At 51.3% G+C, this 22,312-nt stretch overlaps 1 protein-coding gene across 1 annotated transcript in view; it reads right to left on the minus strand.

Annotated features, from left to right (window-relative positions):
- Positions 1 to 22,312, minus strand: part of XYLT1 (xylosyltransferase 1) — a 275,010-nt gene that overhangs the window by 61,634 nt on the left and 191,064 nt on the right. Inside the window, exons 4-5 of the mRNA XM_037507547.2 lie at positions 10,546 to 10,718; positions 9,428 to 9,630 (exon numbers count right to left, since the gene is read on the minus strand). Coding sequence (XP_037363444.2) covers positions 9,428 to 9,630; positions 10,546 to 10,718 — 376 coding nt within the window. The remainder of the gene's footprint in view (positions 1 to 9,427; positions 9,631 to 10,545; positions 10,719 to 22,312) is intronic.

Genomic DNA, 22,312 nt, shown 5'->3' on the forward strand with positions numbered 1-22,312 from the left:
AACATGAGGTTGCACATGGGTGCCACGCCTGGCCCATCTTGCTCTGACCTGGCTGTGCATCCAGCTGGCAGAGCTGGACAGAAGGCAGAGCCTGGATTCTCATTTGGCTGCGGTTTCTTGTGGGGCTCCCTGATGGGATATGATGGTTGCCCTCTTACAGGTGAGAGACCCGAGATCCAGGAAAGTTGGATTCACCTGTCTTGAGAGTCTACAGCTTGTAGGGAATGGAGATGGGCTGCAGACCCAGGTCAGGCTGACATAACAGGCCTCTCCTGGAGTGAGCGATGGTGCAGAAAATGCCAGCATCACTGAGGCTTTGTGGTGGAACAATTATGCGTATTTGTGGGGACAGCAGCCATTCCTTCCTAATTAGGCTGCTCGAGGCTAACAATTAAATGAGTGAGAATTCCACCCAGCACCACAATTATGGAGCTTGGGGAGGGATCTGGGAAGTCTGAGATCAAGCAGATGCAGGATTAGAATGGAATTTGAAAGCTGGAGCTGCCCCCCTAATACCACACAGCTGGCTCCTCAGTCCATGCTTAGAGCAAACAACTGGGAAAGCCCCGATCTGCCACGAGCAGAGAAGAGAGCCCTCCTGGACACACGGCCCACCGGCAGGCATGCCACATGGTGGGGCCTATGCCCACGAGATTGCTTTCTTCCCTGGAGCTGACCGTTCATTCATGAGCAACCTCACAGGTAAGGCAGCTGGCAGAGCAGAAAGCACACTACCCTTGGGAGCCAGCTGAGCCTGGGTTCAAACCCAGCTTGCCCCTGGTGTGGCCTGTAGCACGAGTCCACTGTGTCAGGCCCTTCTGAATGCGCCCCTTGGGCTGCTGTAAGGACGGCAGCAGAAAGGACCAGCGGCTCAGCTGCTGCTGGTGACCAATGACTCTGGCATTAGATCATGAATGGGAATGGCTCGGCGCTGGGTCCCGCGACTGTGCACGAATGGCAGCGAGTACTAGTGATGGAGCCTGGCAGATGTAGAGGGTTTCCCTTGGCATCTACTTTGAGAATCCACCACTGACCATGCTCCATCCTAGGCAATGACTCAACATGGCAGCAAGGGAGAGGAAGACACTTAATACTATTAATAAATCAACAGAGTTCCCATCTGTCCATGACTGGACCTTAACACTGTCCCTTCCACCTGTGCCAGCTGAGTTTCTGCTATCATCAATAAAAAGGGGTAGCAACACCCCTCCTTTATCCTTATCCTGGGATCTTTCAGGACCTGCTGTCCCTCTAGAATGCCCTTCAGAATCACCTTCCTCTGTTGGTAGATACGAGGGAGGCAGGGGAAGAACAACAGACTCTACCATGCGGCTCACTCATGCATGGACCACCCTGGACTCACACCTACATTCCCAGGATGCACTTGGACAGGGCAGGATGCACACCCTGGCCATTGGGGTCAAGTCACAGAAATGAAGGCTCTGCTTGGCCAAGAAGCAACCATGCCCAATGCACTGGGCAGGAGATGCCCAGGGTTGGAAATGTCCCATCCACAGACACACAGAACTGCTGCCAAGGGGTTGGAGAACAATGAGCTCTGGAGGGAGAATTTAGGAAGAAAATACCATGCAAAAATTCAGTGCAGGGTCAGTCTGGGAGTTGGCAAGACTGTCAAATGGGCAGAGGATGGAGACCAGGTTTATTTCTGATGTGTTTGCATCCATCCTTGTCTTTGGTCAGCGAAATTCTCTTGTGCGGAAGTATTTTTGCCCCACAACACAAATATAAGGTCTAAGAGGGCAGGAGCTTCTAATTGGTTTTGTTCACTATTCTATCTTTAGCATCTAGAACTGTGCTGTTCAATATGCTATTTGCTAACATTTAAATTAAAATCAAATTGAATTTAAAATTTAATTCCTCAGTACCACACAGCACATTTCAAGCTCGCTGTAGTCACACGTAGCTAGTGGTAGCTGAATGGGTGGCACAGTTCTAGAACAGTTCCATCACCAGTAAGTTTTATTCGGCAGCTCTGGTCTAGAATACTGCCTGGCATCGAGTAGGATCTCAAAAATCATGTGTCGAAATAATGAATGACTGAAGTGTTTGACTTTCTGGTGACCGAAGAATGGACATATGACTCGAGATAAAACCATCCAACCCTTTCTACTTCTTTTCATTTGGAATGAAAGACAGAAAATGAGTATCAAGCAAACAATGTGGCTGGAATTATTTAAGCCAAGTGGCATCATCCGTGGGTGAAGCAGTGACATCATTCCGGCCCCTTTCTCCTGCCAGCCTCTGTGCTAGTGTGTGAGCTCTTCCCATCCTGCCAGGAATGTCCTTTCTTACATATATTAGCCAAGACAGTGTTCTAGACCCTGCTAACCACTCTTGCCTTTCTGAGAAGACTGGGTGTTTTCATCTGAGTCTCATGAGAACCTTAAGAACTGCAGGGGATGCTCCGGGTCAGACTTTACTTCCAGAAAGCCCAGAGAACTGTCTAACCTAAAATATAGCTCAGGAGACCCAGAACAGCTGGCAAGAGGCAAGCAAAGTGCATTCTTGCAAAGGCAGGAGTGCACTCTGTCAGGCTGAAAAATAACAGGGCCGGGGAAATGATTATTTTGCTACTAGATGCAGACAAAACAGTTAATAGCATAATTACTGGCATGTTTTTCCAGTTCCCTCATAAACAACAGCCCTAGTAGATCCACCCTTCCCGACCCACACATTATCTGGGAGGAGCCTCCCTCAGGTGGTGTCATGCCAAGGTTTGGGGGTTTCAGGAAAAAGGGTACGCATCTCTGAACATCTACAGAATAGAAGTGGTTGGATGCTGAGAAAGTGGGGAACAAGGGAGACTGTACTGGGGCCCAAGGCACGACTTCCCATGGAGGGCTGAAGCGGACACATCTCCATCACAGCGTTTGTCTTGCTTCCCTGTAATTACGTGATGAGCTTCTACATCTCCCCCGTGAGAGGTTTTCAACCATCACTGTGTATCTACTGCACCTGGGAAGCTATAAAAAACATATAAATTCTTGCTTCACCTGGCTGGGATGAAGTCCTGATATTTAAAAAAAAAGCTGATATTTTGAAACGTATTTTAAAGAAAATTTCAAGAATCACTCACAATTCAGATTTTCCACTGAGAGCTATGGTCCTCTGTATCTTAGGGGCATGACGCTGAGTAGGTGCTCAAGCAATGATTGTTGAACGAGGCAACAGGATTTCCCCAAGTCCAAGTTCACACAGCTAGTAGACAGATGAGTTGGGATTTGAACCCAGGCAGTCTGGGTGGGGTGGGTAGGGGAAGGGGGTGAGGGTGGGACCAGTGGGGGCTGGGGGTGGCTGCTCTATTTCTAAGTGGCCCTGGAGAATGCCCTTCTTCCAGTCCATTGTCAGGATCTGGCTCAGTCTAGTCCTTCTGGGGAATTCTGAAGGCCCAGGTGTGAAGCAGTGAGGATCGGACTTGGGCAAGGATGGAGGGGATCACAGGTGGAGATATAATTGGGAAACATGTCAGGGTAACAACTGGAATTTGCAGGGCACACAGATGAGGGCACACTGATTTCCAGCTGCTGGTGAGCAGGTGGTCCTGTTCAGAGAAGGGTGGGGAATGAGACAGTGGCTGATGTGGGCTGGGAAGAAGTTCAAGAATCATTTGAGAGGGGCCTCCCTGGTGGTGCAAAGGGGTTAAGACACAACCTATGAAGCTGCCCACAGCCTCTGCAGCATGAGTTCTATCCCCAGCTGGCCAGGGAGCTCACCCACATGGCACAGCAGACCTCTCCTGACTCACCCACTGCTCCCCTCAGCAGTGTATTTCAGTCAATCTGCCTATTCTGTTCCCCACTCTGTCTCTGGTGAATCCTCTCACCCCCCTACACCTCTGGCCTATACCCTAGTTCTTGTATGCATAAATAAACAAATCTCTAAAAAAAAAAAAAAGAATCATTCGAGAACTGTGATCTCATGGGGAGATCACAACAACATGGTTCTATTGAGAGCTACACCAGCTATTCAAAGCTTCCAAGGATGCTATGTCCTTTGTTGATGAGTTTTTGGTCTAAAAGGAAGAAGAAACTCCTCGTATCTATTAGGATGATGTTCAACCTTGTAGCTCAGGGGCTAATCATTCAGCCACCCAACAGAGCACTCAAGTGCCTGCGGGGACTGGCTTCTGCTTACCTCACTGGTGGTACCACATTCACCTCTCAGTTCCTCAAACATGCCAGGGCCCCTTCTATCACTGGGCCTTTGTCCATGCCATTCTCTAGAACACTTTGCTGGTACCCCTCCCATTTCTGCTAGTTAATGACTACTCATGGAACACAGCTCATGGGCAGCCTCTCCACAGAGGTGGCCCCAGACCCCAGTCCAGGTAAGCTACACCTGCTAAGTGCTTGTAGATGCCTCCGCCCTTTCCTTCAGAGCACGATACATGTGTGAGGTGCATCTAGGGTTAGTCTTGCTTGATCAGGCCTGTGTAAACACTGGCCTTTGGGATGTTCTAGAGGATGCATGGACACCTGGTTCCTGTCTTTTTGAGCTAGTACTTCCTGTGGAGGCACCACCTATGCTCCCAGGAGGCCCTGGTGGTATCTCGGAACAGTGGTCTAGCTCTAAGGTCAAGAGTAAATTAAAAGTCCACAGAGTGCCTCCTCAATTGGGTTAGAGTTGCTGTAGACTCCCAAAAGGCAAAAATCAATGGACCCTGGGTTTTGCTTAAGACATTTCAATACTGTTTTGTTCCCCACTCGTATGCAGACACACACACATGCACAAGCACATGCACAAGTCTGAGGGGCCCTGGACACACTCATCCTTCCTCCATTTGCCTGCTTTGCCCAGGATGGAGGGCCTAGTGATGGAAGACAATGGGGGGGCCTGTTTCCACTGGTCCCAAACAAGCAAGAGTGGGAAACACTTCTGGTCTCATCTTTTCTGTGGCCCATCTAACTGAAGTCTGCTAGCAGTTTCCTACCTTAGCAAATAGGATAAATCGAATAAAACCATGTGCTCTTTGATGACTGAAGTCCTAGCAGGTCTCAGTGTTTGAAAACATCCAATTTCATCCATGCCCATGGATACAGATCAGCTCTAACCACAGCCTATCTGGCCAGGTGGCCATGTCAGCAGCAGAGTGGGAAGACCTGGACTCTTCAAATACACTTAGCTGGTATATTATAAATACTGGACTATTCTCCCACAAACAAGTTGGTCCTATTTGTTTTTCTTGAAACAGTCAATCTTCACAGTCAAATTTGCTTTTTCCACTTTTGAAAAAGATGTGAGTTCAAGAAGTATTTTGCTGGGCTTTTCATGAGTCATTACACAGGAAAGCAATGCAGCTGATGACTAAGTCCCGTCTGGGGTGCCACGCGGCTCCACTGCTATACTCATAACAGCCTGTATTAATCTAGCACTTTCAATGTGTTGAGAATTCTGTTAGGCCCTCGACACACAGTATTCCCTTCAATCCTCTGACAGTCTTATGAGATAGGCATTAATATTGTGTCCTGTTTTTTGGGTAGAGAAACCAAGACACAGAAAATGTAGAGCAACTTGTGTTGATTCACACAGTCAGTCAGGGGTGGCACAAAGGCTGTCTGCATCCAGTGTCTGGTGGCCAGGAAAGACCAGCAAGTCTTTATTGCCTAAAAGGGGAAGCATTTGGCCTCCATTTAGAGTAGGGTGGCAGACACAGGGAAGTGATGTCAGATCACAGACTACTCAGAGTACCAGCCACTTTGGGGGGCTCTGTCCTAGGTGAGCTCCCAAGTTTTCCAACACTCTTATAAGGAAGCTTCTGACTTGGGTACTCCCACTTTTTGAGAAGGCCCCTAAGTTTTCTCTCTCCTGGGATCGAAGAAATAGCGGTTTGGGAAGCTACAGATGGAGCGGCAGATGGGAAGTGAAAACCTATCAGAGTTGCCCAGGATAAAATCATTCATCTGCAAAATTCATATGTTTTCGTGTGGGGCAACTTCACAAAAACAACAGCAAGAGGAACCAGCAGTGCTTGATGCATAAAGTGCCTCTGGGCATGAGGATGGCAAAGCGCAGAGGCAGAAAAACTTGGGAAGGGGAGGAAATAAGAGCAGTGGGAGGCTGAGGGAGAGAAAGACAGACTGGGAGAGATGCAGAGAGACCTGCAACATCTAGCTAAAAAAGCCAGAAATAGGATGACTCTTGTCTCTGAATTCAAATAGGTGGGTATGTGGTCTGAGAACGGATTTCAGGGTTCCTGAGAGGCGAGGTTAGCTTTGACTGTGGCTCAGGAATTAATAGGTGACATTTATTAAGTACTTTCTAAGCATTCAACACTGTGCTAGTTCTAATATTCTATCCTGATTTCACAAAGATTAGATGTACTTGCTGATAACCACCTTCTGATGAAGTAGAGCTTATATTTGAATGCTAGTCACCTGAGTCTGAGCATGCATCCTCTAGAAGGCTGAGAAACTAGAATTCCTAATACCCTAGTGGAACTGCCTTGGTTAAGGGACCAAGGTTATGGCTTCAGTTTGCAAATCAGCGTAGGTCCTCTAGGGGGCAGCCTGGAAACCAGGCATGGTTCTCCTGGGAAGAGCCAAGGACACTGGCTCACATACCTGGCTGAAAGAGGTCTCTGCCATAATGCCACCACCTGATCTAGCCGGGCTGTCCTCTGGGACCTCTACTAGAGGTCTGGAGGAGGAATTACCTCTCATGACCCTCCCTGGGGGCCGTTGCCCACTGGTGCAATTACTATCCTGTCCAGCCATGAGGTCCGGGCCTGGGGCCATCCAACCCCTCTGGGAAAAATGCTTCCCCAAGGGGCCAACTTGAAGCAAGAGAATGTTGGCACGGGACAGAACTGGTTCTAATCCCCAGTTTGTCCTTATATGACCATGGCCTTAGTTTGCCCTTCTGTACAATAGGTTTGCTTTGAGGACTGAAGGAGGTGCCCACCATGCTAGTTGCTACACTCAGCATTTTGGGACTTTTCTGAAAAGATGGAGGAAGAATGTCTTAACCCTACCTTGTCCTGAATGTCTCTAAACTTCCCTCTCCTTATTCTTTGGTTTATTATACTCCATCCATGTTTAAAGTTCTCAAAGGCAACGAGCCCTTTGCTAACCCAAGTCCTTTCCAGACTGTTCTTTCTATCAGGAACTGGAGAGTTCACCACTGGAGGAGGTGTTGTCCCTTGAGGACAGGTGGTAACATCTAGAGAGATCTGTGATTGTGAAGAGTTGTGGGGCACCACTGGCATCTACTGGACTGAGGTCAGGGATACAACTAACCATCCTCCAACACATGGGACAACCTCCCGCAACAGAGAATGACCCAGCCTGGTACAACAGTGGTGCCCAGGCTGGAAAATCCTAGCTCACACGATCTTTTTCACTTGCCTGCCAATCCCTCTTTTTCCTCCAGGTCTCACTCAAAACTTCATATTCAGAGGCCTCCCTAGCCTGATAGGTCCCTCCTGTTTTTCTCCATTCACACCACCTTCCTTTCTTTACAGTCCTTGCATGATGATCTAGGCTATGTGCTGCCCCGGGTGGGGTGGGGTGGGGGGGCACTGTGCACACCACGTGCCCCAATAGTGCCCAGCATAGGAATTGATTAACAAATGTTTGTGGACTTGTTTAAATGAATGAGTATTAAGTAAAATTTTGCCCATGGTTTCCTGAGCACCCTGTTGGACCCTGTTTTCTATGAACAACAGAGACAGGTCTCTAACCTGTCGACATTGTCCTCAGGTTCAGGGTGCCAATGTTATCTTAACCAAAATGCCACAGACTGAGGTCCCCTCCAGCATCCGGGGCCTCCCAGCCAGCCATGGGAAGCCGCCACGCCCAGGACTGAGGCACCAGGAATCACACGGTGCAGGAAACGAGTCATTTCTAGCTCTGACTGAGAACTCTTCCATGCCGGGACCTCATCTAGATCCTGATTGAAAACCCCAACTCCTGGGAATATGTGACCTCGATACTCAAGGCCGTTAAGAATGACTGGTAACGTTTTAGGTGTGATAAGCATATTGATGTTCTGTTCAAAGGGAGACCTTATCTGTTTGAAATGGTATACTGAAATATTTACAGGTGCAAGTGTGTGTCTTAGAAATGCTCCGGCGGGGTCAGGGAGAGGGACACGGGTCGAGCGAGCACCAGGCTGGCTGTGAGCTGATTATCTTTGAAACCGGTGATGTCAAGGTGGGGTTCACAGACTATTTTCAGTACTCCTGAGCATGTTTGGGAATTGCTCTGATAAAAGTCTTTTTTTAAAGACTCTTTCAGGTCTTCTGGGAACGCTTACCCAAATCCCTCAAGCCGTCAAAAGAAGGAAGATTTCCCCTGCACTCCCCCACCCCACTCATTTCTCCTTTTCCGCCTTGTCCGTCAATAAATCAGCCTGGCAGACAGACAAGCCAAGAACTGTCTTCTTGACATCTTGCCCCTTCCCCGAAGTTCTCTAGACAGGTTTGCTTTGCTCATCATGTATTTTCAAGAGCTGTCAATGCTCGTGCAAAGGGCCAGAGCTTCCTGGCTGTATCTGGCCTCTTAGGGGCTGCTGGCTTCTCTGCCATCCTCACACAATGTGGCCAAGTGGCTGCAGGCTCAGAGGGCGAATGTTCTAGAGAAGATCGAAATCTCTAGGTTCACACGAACCCTCCTAATTTTAAAATATGGGTCGTCAATTCATTTTCTAAAATTTGACAGGAGCCAAGCAAACACCCCTGGGGGTCTCCAACAGCTCAAGGATATGGGTTTCTGACTGGCCAGGGCCATGGCGACCACTCTGTCCCCTTCCAGTTTGACACCGAAGTCACACCTGCCCTTCCCCTGCGCACAACACACGGCGGCTCCCATCTGGCTTCGAGGAACTGCCAAATTCTAGAATCCCCAAGACCTCATCCCGATTTTCTCTCACCTCTTATGCCTCCACTCCTCACTCACTCTGTTCCAGATGCACCGCCCCCCACCATTCCTCCAACACCCCAGGCCTGTCCTACCTGCGGGGTCAGCACCTGCTTTTGCCCCTGCCGGGGCCATGTTCCCTGAGTGGCGGCTCCTCCGCCTCCTGCCACTCTTCCTGGTGAGGAAGTCCTTGGCCACTCTCCTTAAAATTCCTTCCTTTCCTGGCAATTACTCGCTGCCTTATTTTTCTGATGTGCCATTTTATTTATTTTGCTTGTTTGTCTCCCCCACTTGGCTGGAAGCTCCCTTGGGGGCAGGGGTTTTAGTCGCTTTAGTGTATCCTCAGACCTGGGAAAACCGTGCGCTCAGCACATCTCTGCTGAAAGAGTGAGTGAGTGAACACACATAGGATCCTCGGGCGCCATGTGGCTCCTATGGACACAGTGCGCGAGCTCTGCCCGCATCTCAGGAAGGCTGGGATGAGCCGCCGCTGGAGGGGGTGAGCGGGTGCGGGACCCCGGGCCAGCTGGCTGGGGCACAGGGCGCCTTACCTGATGGGGTAGTCGGCTGCGCTGAGGTTGATGAAGAAGTCCCAGGGCCAGTCGGCCATGTCCAGGAGGTCCCGCATGCTCTGCAGGTAGGTGGACAGCAGGCTGGCCCCGCCCCAGATGGTGGCCATCCTCCAGGGGGTGACGCGGACGTTGCTGTACTGCCCGGCGAACTGGAGCACTTGCCGGTGCAGGTAATTAGAGCGCTTCCCAGGAGAGAGAGAGACGGTCAGCAGCCGACTGCAGCAGACAGGCCCTGCGCCCCAAGCCCACTCCGCCCCCTCCCCTTGTAGCTGCTGTGGCTTCTGCACACGGTAGTGCTGCTAAGTAACTGGCTCAAGAGGTGGGGACCTTCTGCATGGCTACTTGAGTCTTTATCATTCCTGCATTTTACTTTAGCTCCTGGAAATGCAGATGCCCTGGTCCAGCTTTTCAGCGGACAGCTCCCTGGGTCATGGGCTGGGGCCTGGGACTCTGCATTTTCACACCAGACCTGGGCATGTGACCTGGGGGTGACAAGTGGCACAGTATGGCTGTGCCTAAACCTGGTGAGCATTTTAAGAGGTGAGACTCCCCATCACCCTCCCACAGACTGTCAGAAGCAGTCCTTTCAGATCAAGCGTCCCTTCTGCCTCTTGACAAATGGCAGCATCCTGTCTCGTCAGTAGATGACGTCATGTCAGCTCTCTGGGCTCAGAGAGGGTGAGGTGAGCAAGCCGCTGCAGGCTTTCGTGAATGAGGCTTTCCTGTGCTTGTTAATGGCTGCCCACACACCACCACGGCCAGCTCCAGAGGCTGAGTCAGTGGACAGAGCAGCTTAAAATCTCTCTGGCCCTTGAGAGAAAAAGCGTGGCCACCCCTGGGTACTGTTCTCACAAAGTGGCTGAGGGCGTCGGGCAGAGGGGCAGTGAGGAGAGGTAAGGCATACGGTGCTTATGAAGAAAGTCTAAAGTCGCAGCTGGGAACTGTGAAACACACACACACACAAACATGCACATGTGCAATGCACACACATACACACACACATGCAGAGAAAGGCAGCTGTTTGGCCCATGAGCCTCCCTAAAAGGCCAGCTGGGAGGGGCGCAGAAGCACGGCCCGGGGGTGGCCGGGGTCCTCACCTTGTCCACATGGATGTAGTAGAAGTGGTCCCGGTGGTAGATGGCCTTGAACATGCGCTGCAGCTGCCGAGAGGCGCGGCCGTGCACCACCAGCACGAAGGCAATCCTGACGGGGTTGGCCGGCATGTACTCCACGGAGTCCTCGTCCCACTGCACGTTCTTGTTGGCTTTACCTGGGGAAGGCCCGAGAGACCACAGAGATGGGGTGAGGCTGGGTGGTCTCTTGTGGGGGTGGGGAGTTTCTCTGCCGCAATCATATTTGGTTCTAGAATCTGATTCACTGGAACCAAATGTGAGCTGGGTCCCTATGCTGCCCTGTTATAATGTGGCAGCCGGTTTGGGCTGAGGGCTGTAGACAAGGTTGTCAACCCACAGGAGCTTCCAAAGTCCACAGAGACACGTGCACACACTTACTAAACTACCGAGCGAGACAGGTGAGAGGGAGGAAGAGGAGGTGTCTGTCTCTACCATACGGGAGGGTGAGGTTCCTTTTTACTTGGGCAACGGAAACTGGCATGCTACTCCAGCCTGGGCAGACCACCCTCCCTTCACCTCCTAGCAGCATCCCTTCAGCCCCTCCTAAAGGTGATCAGAACAGGTAGCAGGAGACCTCAGCTCTTTGCATACAAGTACACGTACGGCTACAAGCACAACTAGGAGCACAACGCTGTACCTGAAACCTCAGAACTTATCCATCACCCATAACTGAAACTCTATCATTCAATTTTTGGGGGGTCATCATCTCCCCTTTCTTCTCAGTCTATAGGAATGCAAGGTCTCCCTCCATCATCAGCACTGGGGTGATCGGGACACTGCACCTTCTTGGCCATAGCAGGTCCATGCAGAGGTTAGCGTGGGACTGAACCAAAGCTGGTTAGCCAAGAAAAGAGAATTCCAGACTTCTGTTGGAACAACTACATAAGAGAGGTTCTCCTGTATACATGGAACTGGAAGATCCTGAGAGCCTTTCTGTCCTCACGTGGAGAGAGGCTGCCTGGGAAGAGAAGTATCCCAGAGGACACAAGGGCAGAGAGGTCCAGGCCCTAACTTGAGCTCCCGGACCAGTCACTGTCGGATCTTATTTTTCTTTGAAAGTCGGCTCCTACACCAGACTCACCTGGATAAATGCTTCTAACAGAGCTTGCTGGTTTAGTTCATTGTGATTCCAATTAGAAGCCTCCTGCCTTTCCTCAGCCTGCTTTCCTTTGGGTCCACTCTGATGCCCTGTGGTTTCTAGGTTTATGGGATCCAGCACATCATCAGAGAAGTAGCTGCAGGTGTCCTAGAATGTCATCTGGCAAAGCTGAGAGTGGGCTTGCTCAGTCTGGCGGCCAGAAGACTGGGAGCCTGTCAGCTGTCACAGGAGCTGAGTGATGGCCAAATGCACAAGGCTCCTTCTATGTCGCTCAGAGGACACCATGAAATCAATGTGGAGAACGTTCCAATCACAGCCCAGCCTGCACAGCCTGTGGGATCTGCCTCCTGCAGCCGTCTCTGCCCTGACTGCCCCTGCCTTCCCCCTTGCCGCCTGGCCTTTCTTTCCCTGGAGCAAGCTTGTTTCTGCCTCAGTACCTTTGCACTGGCTGTTTCTGCTGCCTGGAATACCCTCTCCCTAGATCTTTGCATGACTGTGTCTTATAAGCTCACAGCCATATTACATTCTTTCACCTCACCCTATTTCAATTTTCTGCACAGCATTTAAGAGCATCTGAAAGCTTTTACCTGTCTACTTGTTTATTGTCTGAACATCCCATTAGAACATAAACTCCATGAAATGAGAGACCATTTCAATCTTGCTTGGCATTGAATATACAATGGTACAACAATATCTGGCACACATCTGGCTCTCGGTGAAAAATCAATTATAGGAGGGTACATCTTGGCTCAGTATCATAACAATAACAATCCCCTTATAAAGCATTGACCAGCCTTTGCCATTCAGTATTTCATGGAATCCCCATAACCCTGCAGATAGTGCAATTATCTTCATTTTGCAAATGAGGAAACCCAGCTTAGAGAGGCCTAAGACTTTGTTCAAGGCAGCATTGCTTTAGTTAGGGTACCTGAGATTCAACCAAAGTCTTAACCATGAAGGTACACTCCATTATCATAGCTAGGATTTGGGAATGTTTAAAACAATTCTGCTAGTAAGTTAATGAAATACCTTGTGAGTCAGTTATCATAGGTAGGTAAACACACATAGGTAGGACTGTCAGAAGCACTGTAGGAAGGATTCCTGTATCATGTGGGAGATTGAGTCTAGGAGGCCAATCCATCCATCCATCCATCCATCCATCCATCCATCCATCCATCCATCCATCCAAATGCAACCACCCATCCAGCAAACCATTCAACTATCCATCTAGCAAAGTGCTCAACAGTCTATCATCCAAAAAAACCGACCATCCATTCATCCACCCACCTAATCACCCATCACCTCTAAAATCAACCAACCATCCATCCATCCACCCACCCATCATCCTTAAAGCAAACCGTTCATGCATCCACTCTTCCAACCACCTATCAACTCATTGATCCATGCAATATTAACTGAGCCTGTACTACATGCCAAGTACTATGCCAGGCATTAGGAAAATAAAATTCTGAAAATAATCTTTGCATTTGAGGAGCTCTCAGCCAGCCAACTGGGAAAAACAGTAGACAATGCTCAAATATTTTATAACACCAGTGTGGTGGCCATGGAGTGAACAGTCTGCCTGTGGGGACAGAGGGGACCTTATAGAGGTTAGCCCAAAGCTCCTGAGCCCATTTCTTCCAGTTCTCCTGAAGGGTCCTATTGTCTTTGGCCCCTTAGTTGTTCAACCAGTATCTGTAATCCTGGGGATAATTATCATCTTGGATCTCAGACTAGACAGCAACCAGAGGGTTAGTCTAGCCATCTTGTAATCTTCTCTCCAAACCAATAACAAATACAGTTGGTTTTCTTGGTGATCATATGAGATGGGTATGCCTGGAGGGATCACGTCCCTTTAAACACTCATATAACCATCCATGCACCCCTCTATCCATCCACTCCTCTGTCTGTCCATTGGTCCACCTATCCATCCATCCAACCATCTATCTACCCAGCATCCTTAAACCCTACCATTTGCCAGCCCTGGACAGAGCCTGGAGCACAAAAATATGTGGAGACATAAGCCTGTTTTCAGAAGTAGGTTATGAATGGATTAAGGAATGTGAGACTACAAAGTAAAAGGATAATAATGTTTGGGGAAAGTCTGTACTCTGCTCCCCACAACTACAGTCCACAGGCAGCATGTTGATCTTGGCCACACGGGCCAACCTTGGGGATGGGACATAGCATCACAATGGCTACTGTGCCACTGTTTGCTACCTGGATCTCTCTGTGTCGTTCTTCAAAGGGCTGGAGGGATCACGTCCCTTTAAACACTCATATAACCATCCATGCACCCCTCTGTCCATCCACTCCTCTGCCCGTCCATTGGTCCACCTATCCATCCATAGTCTGCATGGATGGATATAGCTGGACATAGTCCTCAAAGGACCATTTCAAGAGCAAGTCCACTCGAGGAGTGATCCTGCAGGGGCTTGGGGGACACTGCTCATCCCTGCCCCAGGCTCTCTGGATAACAGTGAACTGTGGTTCTTAGCCGTCCAAGCGAATGGGCCTTGGGAGGAGCCCATGCCAACCAGCCAAGGTGCCCCCTGCCATGGTAGCTGAGTGAGTGGATGAACCGGTGAAGGAATGAGGAACTGAATCAATGCATTCTGGAGAAGAGTGACTGTGCTGGTCCAGTGAGCTGATGTCACCTGAGGGCTGACCCACATCAGCCCTGGGCTGGGGGCACCGGTCTAATTATTCTGTTCTGGCAGAAATGCTTTGTCATGATCTGAGACTCAGAGAGGTAGGCTCCTGTCCCCAGGTCACAGTGGGGTAGAGGCTGGAGTGGACGCTGAAGCCCTCTGGTTTCTTCCTTCCTTGCTTCTGCTGAAGCAGAGAGCAGGGGATGGGAGGCTTGGAGGGGACTTGTGCGTCGATGCTAGCAAAGGCTTTGTCACTGCTCTGCAGGGTGTTTGAAGGCAGAGCAGGTTCATAGACAGACAGACATGGATGCCTTCCTTCTGGAGTGGCGGGAGGTGGGGTGACTGCAGGAAACGGACTCCTGCTCTAGCAATGGAGCCTCCTGACTTAAATCTAAAGTTGTCCTTGGGTCAGACAGTTGGCCTGGGAGCAGCAAAGAGAAGGAAAGAAACCTGAGACTCTGGAGTACAGTTATTTTTGGGGTAGGGGTGGGTGGGAAGGAACAAAAACACCAAAGAAAGGAGATACATGCAGAGGGCGAGGTGGAGACGGGCTGAAGGCTGGGAAGGTGGGGGCAGGGAGACCGAGGTCACACGAGCATGGAGAGAAAAAGAGAGCGAGACCTGCAAAGAATAAGAACCCGAAGGGTGACAAAGATAGCAGGGGGAGAGGAAAAGCTGGATGTGCTCAACCTCAAACCACAGCAGCTACCCTAAGAAGCAAAGGCACCCCAAGTTCCTGACAGGAAACTGACATGCCTGCCTGTGCAACCTCCCTCCTGGGCACATCTGGGCACATCTGCTGTGCCCCCCTCCCCTGGCCCAGCCCCAGTGAGGAAGCTGAAGCTCAGAGGTGTGAAATGAATGGCCCAGCATCCTGTGGGGGGACCTGCTCAGAGTGGCTCCAGAACCCCACTACCCATGTTGGCACAGGGAATAGATGGCCTAGCAATTTGCTGCATCAAATGGAGTGTGAGTGAGCGATTTCTGCCCCGCCGCACCCAGCCTTGGTCATAGCCTGGGGGTGCCAATTAAAGGGACCGAGGCTGACTCAGGACCCCAGGTCAGTTGTGCCCCAATGACCAGCTTCCTATTCTTTACTCTGCACCCCTGGTTCTTCAACAATCTGTCCAACAGTTGCTCTGACATGGGAGCGGGTGTGGAGGTGACAGCAAAGCACACCACAGATGTGGGCAGAGATGCCCCTGGCAGTCTGGGCTCCCCACATCCCAGTCCCTCTGGAAACACTCACTGGAAACAGGACCACTGTTCCCAGGCCTGAGGTCCTGAAAAGCACTCGGAAAAGTGGGGCATTATCCTGCTGGAGTGGGGACACTGGCTAACTCTGCTATTGGCCACATGACAACAGGTAGTCACTTTCAAATGTGCATGGTCCCCACCCTAGGCCTGAGAATCTGCCCTATGGGAAGAGGAAGGCCATCTGGACGTCTGTGTGTAGATGTCCTTTGGTCCATTTATTCATTCATTCTGCATCTCTTGAGTGCCAGGCATGGGTCTAGTCATAGTAGAGTCGTTTTCCACACAGAGCTTAGGCTAGTGGGGTAGAAAGTGAATGGAAAAGGAAACAAACACAGAATACAATGGCAGGGTGACAAAGGCTATGAAGAAACCAAGTTCAGGGGGTTGTGCTTGGCTGTGGCAGTAAGTGAAGGCTGCTATGAAGTGGAGACACTGGAATAAACTTTGACTAAAGCCAGGGAGTGAGCAATGGGGGTAGAGGGAGGACTCTGGCAACTGGCACAGCAAGTGCAAAGGTCCTGGAGTCTTGATGTCAAGAGTGATTATGAAGGTGCAATGGAGGAGTCGATCCAAAGGTCTTACTAATCTTCATAGATACAGAATGTTGTCTCTAAGATATTGTTAAGCAAAAGAGAAGTTCTGAAATGTTATCCACAAGCACTTACAAGACATGCTCCCAATTATCAAGCAGGCCAATGGCATGAGAGCGTTCACGTTCTACTTTATATGTTCCTGCATTATCAGCATTTTCTAAAATGGATGACTTTGATAGTGAAATGTAACAACAAAGGTGATGGTTCTAACACCAACTATTTATAAAGTGCCTACTATGTGTTAGGTGCTTTCTGTGCCTGGCTTTATTCACTTCTACCCAGACCTCTACGAGAAGGGAGCTGTCATCTTCCCACGGCACAGGTGAGGAAACGGAGGCTGGGAGAAGTCCCAGAGAAGAGGTAGCTGAGCTGGGACTGGCATCTGTGCCAACGCCCTCTCCTTGTCCCCGAGCTGTTGCTAAGGAGGCGGGTCAGTGGGCAGCCCAGCTGCAGACCAGGTAACACACCACGTGGTCCGGAGCCTTCCCCAAAACCCAAACACCACAGCTCCTAGAACAAAGACGACGCATTAACATTGTAATCAGGTACTTGTGGCATAAAATAGAGAGTTAAGTGGAAGAATCAGAATGATTTGAGACAGCGGGAGAAGCTGACTTCAGACAAATGTTAAAAAGCCAGGTTTGTGGGGGAGAATATCAAGTACACTTCTGCGAGGCAGGTGTGAAGGTCAAGGGTGGGGAGTCAGGGCGGGCTTTCCTGGTGACTTGTGGGCTCCATCGGCGTGTTCCCCACACCCCCCCACTCTGTATTCTTGTTACCACTGCGGTTTTGATTTCGTCGGCTCTTTGGCACCTTCGCGGTCTCTTTGTGGCATGGGAGGAAAGGAAAGTTAATTTGAAAATAAAAGTGACTGGAGCAAGATGAAAATGAGTCTACTGCCATGAACAACAGAATAAGGGCAGGTGGATCGTGGATGCGGCAACACTACGAACACGGGGTGCATGTGAGGGAAGCTGGGGGGATCTTAACAAGACGCCATCAGTGTCCCAAGCAGGGTGTGCTGAGTTAGCTACACAAACAGGGAAGGTGAAGGTCAAGGGCAGAGCGACGCGCAGCAGCCTGGACACCACGGAGGACGCGTAGGTCCAGATAATACTGCAGGGGCCGAGGAGGCTCTTGTTGGGAGATTTCTGTGGTAGGCCCTGGGGAGGGGGCATGAGAATATGAAAGAGAGAGAGGGGACTTGCTGAGAGACTCTGTTCTTTTGATTTTCACCCCAATTCGTCAAACACTAAACATTCATGAAATTCTTTCATCGGTTTCTTGACCTCTCATAATAACGCTGCATGTGGAGATACCCATTTCCAGATCATCATCCCAGGCTCAGAGAAGGTAAGGAAGAAGCCCACGGTCACCCAGCCAGATGGTGAAGATCAGGACACAAACCAAGCTGCCTTCAGATGCCAGGCTGCACGACCAGCCCGGGGGCACCCCGTCTCCATTCAACCCCCACTCAGCTCCCCTGGGCCCAGAGCACTGGATAATCCCTCGTCCTTTGCCCTCAACTGGCACCTCGGCGTCTTCCTCCACTTGGCTCTCACAGCATGGAGGGCTCTAAGACGGCGCTAAGGCCGAGCTCACCCGAGGCTCTTAAAAAAAAAAAAAAAAAAATCCATTCCTTGGTCCCACCCAAGAAATTCTAATTTCTTTAGTTCGGCCGGTGCCAGCGCAGGTGGTGTCCAAAGCTCCCGAGTCACCCACGTGCAGCCCCATCCTGGGTCCCTTATTTTCTTCTCCGCCACCTTTAAAGAGGTGCATCTTCGAGGCAGGAAGAGCTTTATCTCAATACGTCTCGGGGTGTGGCCTCAGATGCTCAGGGCCTCCTGCTCCCCTGACCTGAAGGGCTTGGTCACTTGGTATATTTTTCCCTCTCTGAGAAAATGTCCCCGTCCACCCCCCCCCACACACACACAGCACGCAGGAAATTTTCCTGCTCACTGATTTTTTTCCCCCTCATTCAAGTCTGGAGTTATTAAACCACAGCCCATGGCTGAACCGTCTTATTGATTTTATTGTCGAGAGCCCTGGGATATTCTAATGATGTACAGCTCGATAGATGGAAGCTGGTGGGATAGATATTGATGGCGGATGCTACATTTCGCCGCAATTCACTGGGTCCCGGCCACTTTGCCTGTTCCACCTCATCTGCGGAGAGGCCGGGCCGTGGCCCGCGCGCTGGCTCCCTCTCCCACGCGGCAGGATGGAGCCTAGTTATGTTCACAGCCAGGACTGTGAGCCTCGCTGACAGCCCCTCCTGCTCCCCCCACAGCAGGCTTTGGGGGCGCCATTCTGCTTATTCCCATGCAGCAGGTAGGACGTTACTATGACCCGGTAGCTCCTATGCTGGACCGGGGTCAAATCTCCACTAAAACGAGGTTTGCCAGCTTCTGAGATGGTCTGAATGTCTGTGCCCCCAAATTCCTCTGTTGGAAAGCAAATGTCCCAGGTGATGGTGTCAGGAGGTGGGGCCTGTGGGAGGTGATGAGGTCATGAGGGGAGTCTAGCTGAAGGGGACATGGATAGTTGACATTCCAGGCCCCACACGGGAGAGGGCGAAAATTCAACGGTGGCCACTGTTAGTGTTACGGGAAATCATGCCATGTAGGAGCGGCCCTCCAGTCCCCTTCCCCCCTTTCCAGCCTCATCCCCCCCAAACTGGCCCAGCTCGCCTTTCCAGGAAGGTGCGGTACAGTTCAACATCATCAAACCCCTGTTGCTGTTCCTGACTACGCAAGGGCATCCCCCAAGCCCCCCACTCACAGACACTACTAGGACAGAACTGTGTCCCTCACTCAGATTCCTGTGCTGATGTCCCAACCCCCATGACTGCACAGACTCTGCGCCTCGAAGGAAGTGATTCAGGTGACATGAGGTTACAGGTGCAGAGCCTAGGCCCCTGGGGTCACTGCCTTTAGAAGAAGAGGCACCAGAGAGTCTGCTTTCTCAGCAACCGCTGGTACCCAGCGAGGAGGCAGCCACCCCCAGCGAGGAAGACAGGTGAGTCAGGCCCGGGCTGACGTTGTCTGGCTCTCTGGTCTTGCACATCCAGCCTCCAGAATTGTGAATGAATAACTTTGTGTTGTTGAAGGCACCCAGTGTGGGGAGCGGCATCCCGGATGGACTAACGTGCTAGTTAAAGGTCCAGGGCAGCTCAGATGGACAGGGGGAGTAAGGAGGTAAGGCAGTAAGCAGAGAGGGAAGAGCATCTCAAGCAGAGGGAACAGCATTTGTCGAGCCTCCTTGCCGACAGACAGCGGCCTGAAGGGAGGCCAGGGAGGCTGAGCACAGGGGTCAAGTGGAAGCTCGGGGTGAGACAGGAGGGAAGGGGCATCCACCCGGGCCTTGGACACTGTTTCAAGGACTTGAGTGGAAGAGAGACAGACGGACGCAGCAAGCCTGTGACCAAGGGCAGGGGCGGGGGCACTGCAGATCGGGCCTTGCACTGCAGCGTGGAGCACAGGTGGGGCCAAAGAGCCCCCGCATCCTGCAGGCTGTGGCCTGGGGTGCCCGGCCATGCTCCCGCCTCTCTGGGCCCCGAGGATGCCGATGCCGCCGGCAAGTTCTCCTGAGCGCCTCCCTGTCGCCTGACGTTTTCCTTTCTGTCTCCCTTCCCCTCTCCTGAAGGCCCTCGCTGGCTCCATAAATACTGCCGCGGACTCATCTATTTTTATTACAAATGGAGCTGCTGGAGGAGGGAACAACTCTTATTTACTTCTCAGGGTAAGGGCTTTGACAACAGGTTTATTTTCTCCAACTCTCCAAGGACTGGGAGAGTAACACTCTAAAGTAACAGTACATTAATTAATGCCGAATTGGTGGGAATTTTCCTAATAAAAATCCTTATAGTAATCACATTACGGGCCATTAACGCTGCCTCCTGATCATAAACCATAAATACGTGCTGCAGGTGCCTTCTTCTTAAACAGGGACGTTTCCCCAAATTGTAGCCCATTTGTCACGTTAATGCCGTCACGGCCCACGATGCGGACGGGGGTAATTATCCAGGCTCTCGTTTGTGCCGGGCTGACGCTGGGCAGGTCTCTCCTGCAGGCCTTGTCCAGGCATCGTCTCATTTAGTCCTTGCACCCACTTGGGAGGCAAGGGCCGCTACCGCTTCCACTTTACGGGTGGGGAAACTGAGCCCCAGTGGGAGTGGCAAGTGTGTCCTGGATCAAACTAGGAAGTAATGGAGCTGGAGTTTGAATCCGGGCAACCTGACTCTGGAATACAGCAAGTCCTCAATTATGACGCTGTCAGGAGGTTCTTGGAAACGTCAACTTTAAACAAGATAATGATAAACGAAAACGGGTCCTCGAACGGCTTCGTTTCATGCAGCGTGGGCTGGGATTTCTTTTGCCCATCAATGTGACGATGCAACAATGTTGGGCAACGTGCTCTGTTGAGGACCAGCTTGTGCCCGCATCCTGCCTCCTGAGAAAGGGACACCAGCTGGGTCTCGAAGCAAGCATGGCGGCCCTCCTGGCCAAGCCCGCCGCACCTGGGCCTCCTATTTCAACAGCAACACCAGCGAGAGCTGAGCCTCGCAACCTTAGGTTTGGCCCCTAGAGGAAAGGAATGAGGTTTTTGTCACTGCTCCCTCCCCCGGGCTGAGCCAGATGCTTGATGACAAGGCCAGGAGCTCCTGGGACACAAGGATAGATCCCTACAGAGAGAAGAAAGATGCCAAGACACACGTGTTGGAGGAGGGCTCTGCCGATGGGCCGGGGAGCAGCACAGGTGTTCTCTTGCCTCCTGCAAAGGTGGGGGCCCTGGGGCGGCCTGGAGGGGGGCGGCTGTGACCCACCGATGCAGAGTCCGAGATGAAGCCAAAGAGGAGCCAGTTTTCAACCCTGTCTAGTTCCACTTCCTGGGTGCTCTCTTTAATTTCTCCGTCTACGTAGAGAAATGCACTCATTGCAGAGAAGCCGAGCACACAGGACAACATGAGGAAAGGAAAAAGGAGAAAAACCTGGCAGCCAGAAGGCCCACAGATCGCCACTGTTAACAATTCCGTGGCTATTTCCCCAGTACTTTCATCCACGAGCGTGCCGCGCAATCATACACGTTCTGTTTTGACGCGGGCATTCTATTTTCAACAATGTGCCCTTGACATATTTTCCATGTCAGTGCATGCGGGCGCTCACTCTCACCTTCTCCTTCTTTCCTCACAAATATGCCCGCAGCAGCCTCTCTCACGTGAGCAGAACCTGTCGGAACCGGAACCGGGTTGCACAGAACAAAGCGGATGCGGGATTTGGCTTCCAGGCACTTACAGTCAAGTGGAGGGAGGGCGGGAGAGGGGTGGGGATTGAGGCGGTTACAGGTGTGAAGTGCAGGGAAGGAAACTGGGGGAGCTGGGGGGAGAAGGGCAGGGCTGGGGGTCTTCAGGCTTTTCTGAGGACGCAGCCGAGACGTTGAGAGCTAAAAGAGGGAGTCAGGTAAGGAGGTGTCTCAGGCAAAAGGAAGGTCAAGCGTCAAGGCCTCAGGGAGGAAAAGATTCTAATTTCGAAGAATACAAAACAGACTCTGGTTTATGACTTTCCTTTTCTGCATCTTTTCTTGGAAATGGTTTGAAAGTTCTGCAGTGCGATGACAGAAACACACTGCACACATGCGGTTCTCAAAGGCGCGCAGAGACGGGGCCCCGGAGCCCCACACAGCAGTCGGCTGCACGGATGGGCAAGGCCCATCAGGAGCTTCTACATCCCCCAAAATATGTCTGCCAGAAGGTTCCACCCACAGGCCACTCTGCCTTCAGAGGCAGCAGGCTGCGTGTCCCGCGACCAGCCTTGGAAAGACGTGAAAAACGCCCTAACGCGCTCCCTGGACCCGCCCCTCCGTGCTGGCCAGGCGGGCGCCCCTCGTTTCAGGCTGTTCTGCTGCGTTCAGGGCCTGTGCCTTCCTCGCGGTCCTTCCAGAGCGGGACTGGCAGTCATCAGCTGACGGCTCTCGTAAGAGCCTGCGCTAGCAGAGCCTACATTTTTAAAAATTGCTGAACATTAAAAACAAGATCTCCCGAGTCCATGAGAGCACACACCACTCACCCCACCAGTCACTGAAAACACCCCTAAGACCGACCCACCCTCGTGGGGGGCAGCGCACAGCAGGGT

The sequence above is a fragment of the Talpa occidentalis genome, unplaced genomic scaffold, assembly GCF_014898055.3.
Source record: "Talpa occidentalis isolate TD23 unplaced genomic scaffold, MPIMG_talOcc4v2.1 talOcc4.12, whole genome shotgun sequence".
Lineage (NCBI taxonomy): Eukaryota > Metazoa > Chordata > Mammalia > Eulipotyphla > Talpidae > Talpa > Talpa occidentalis.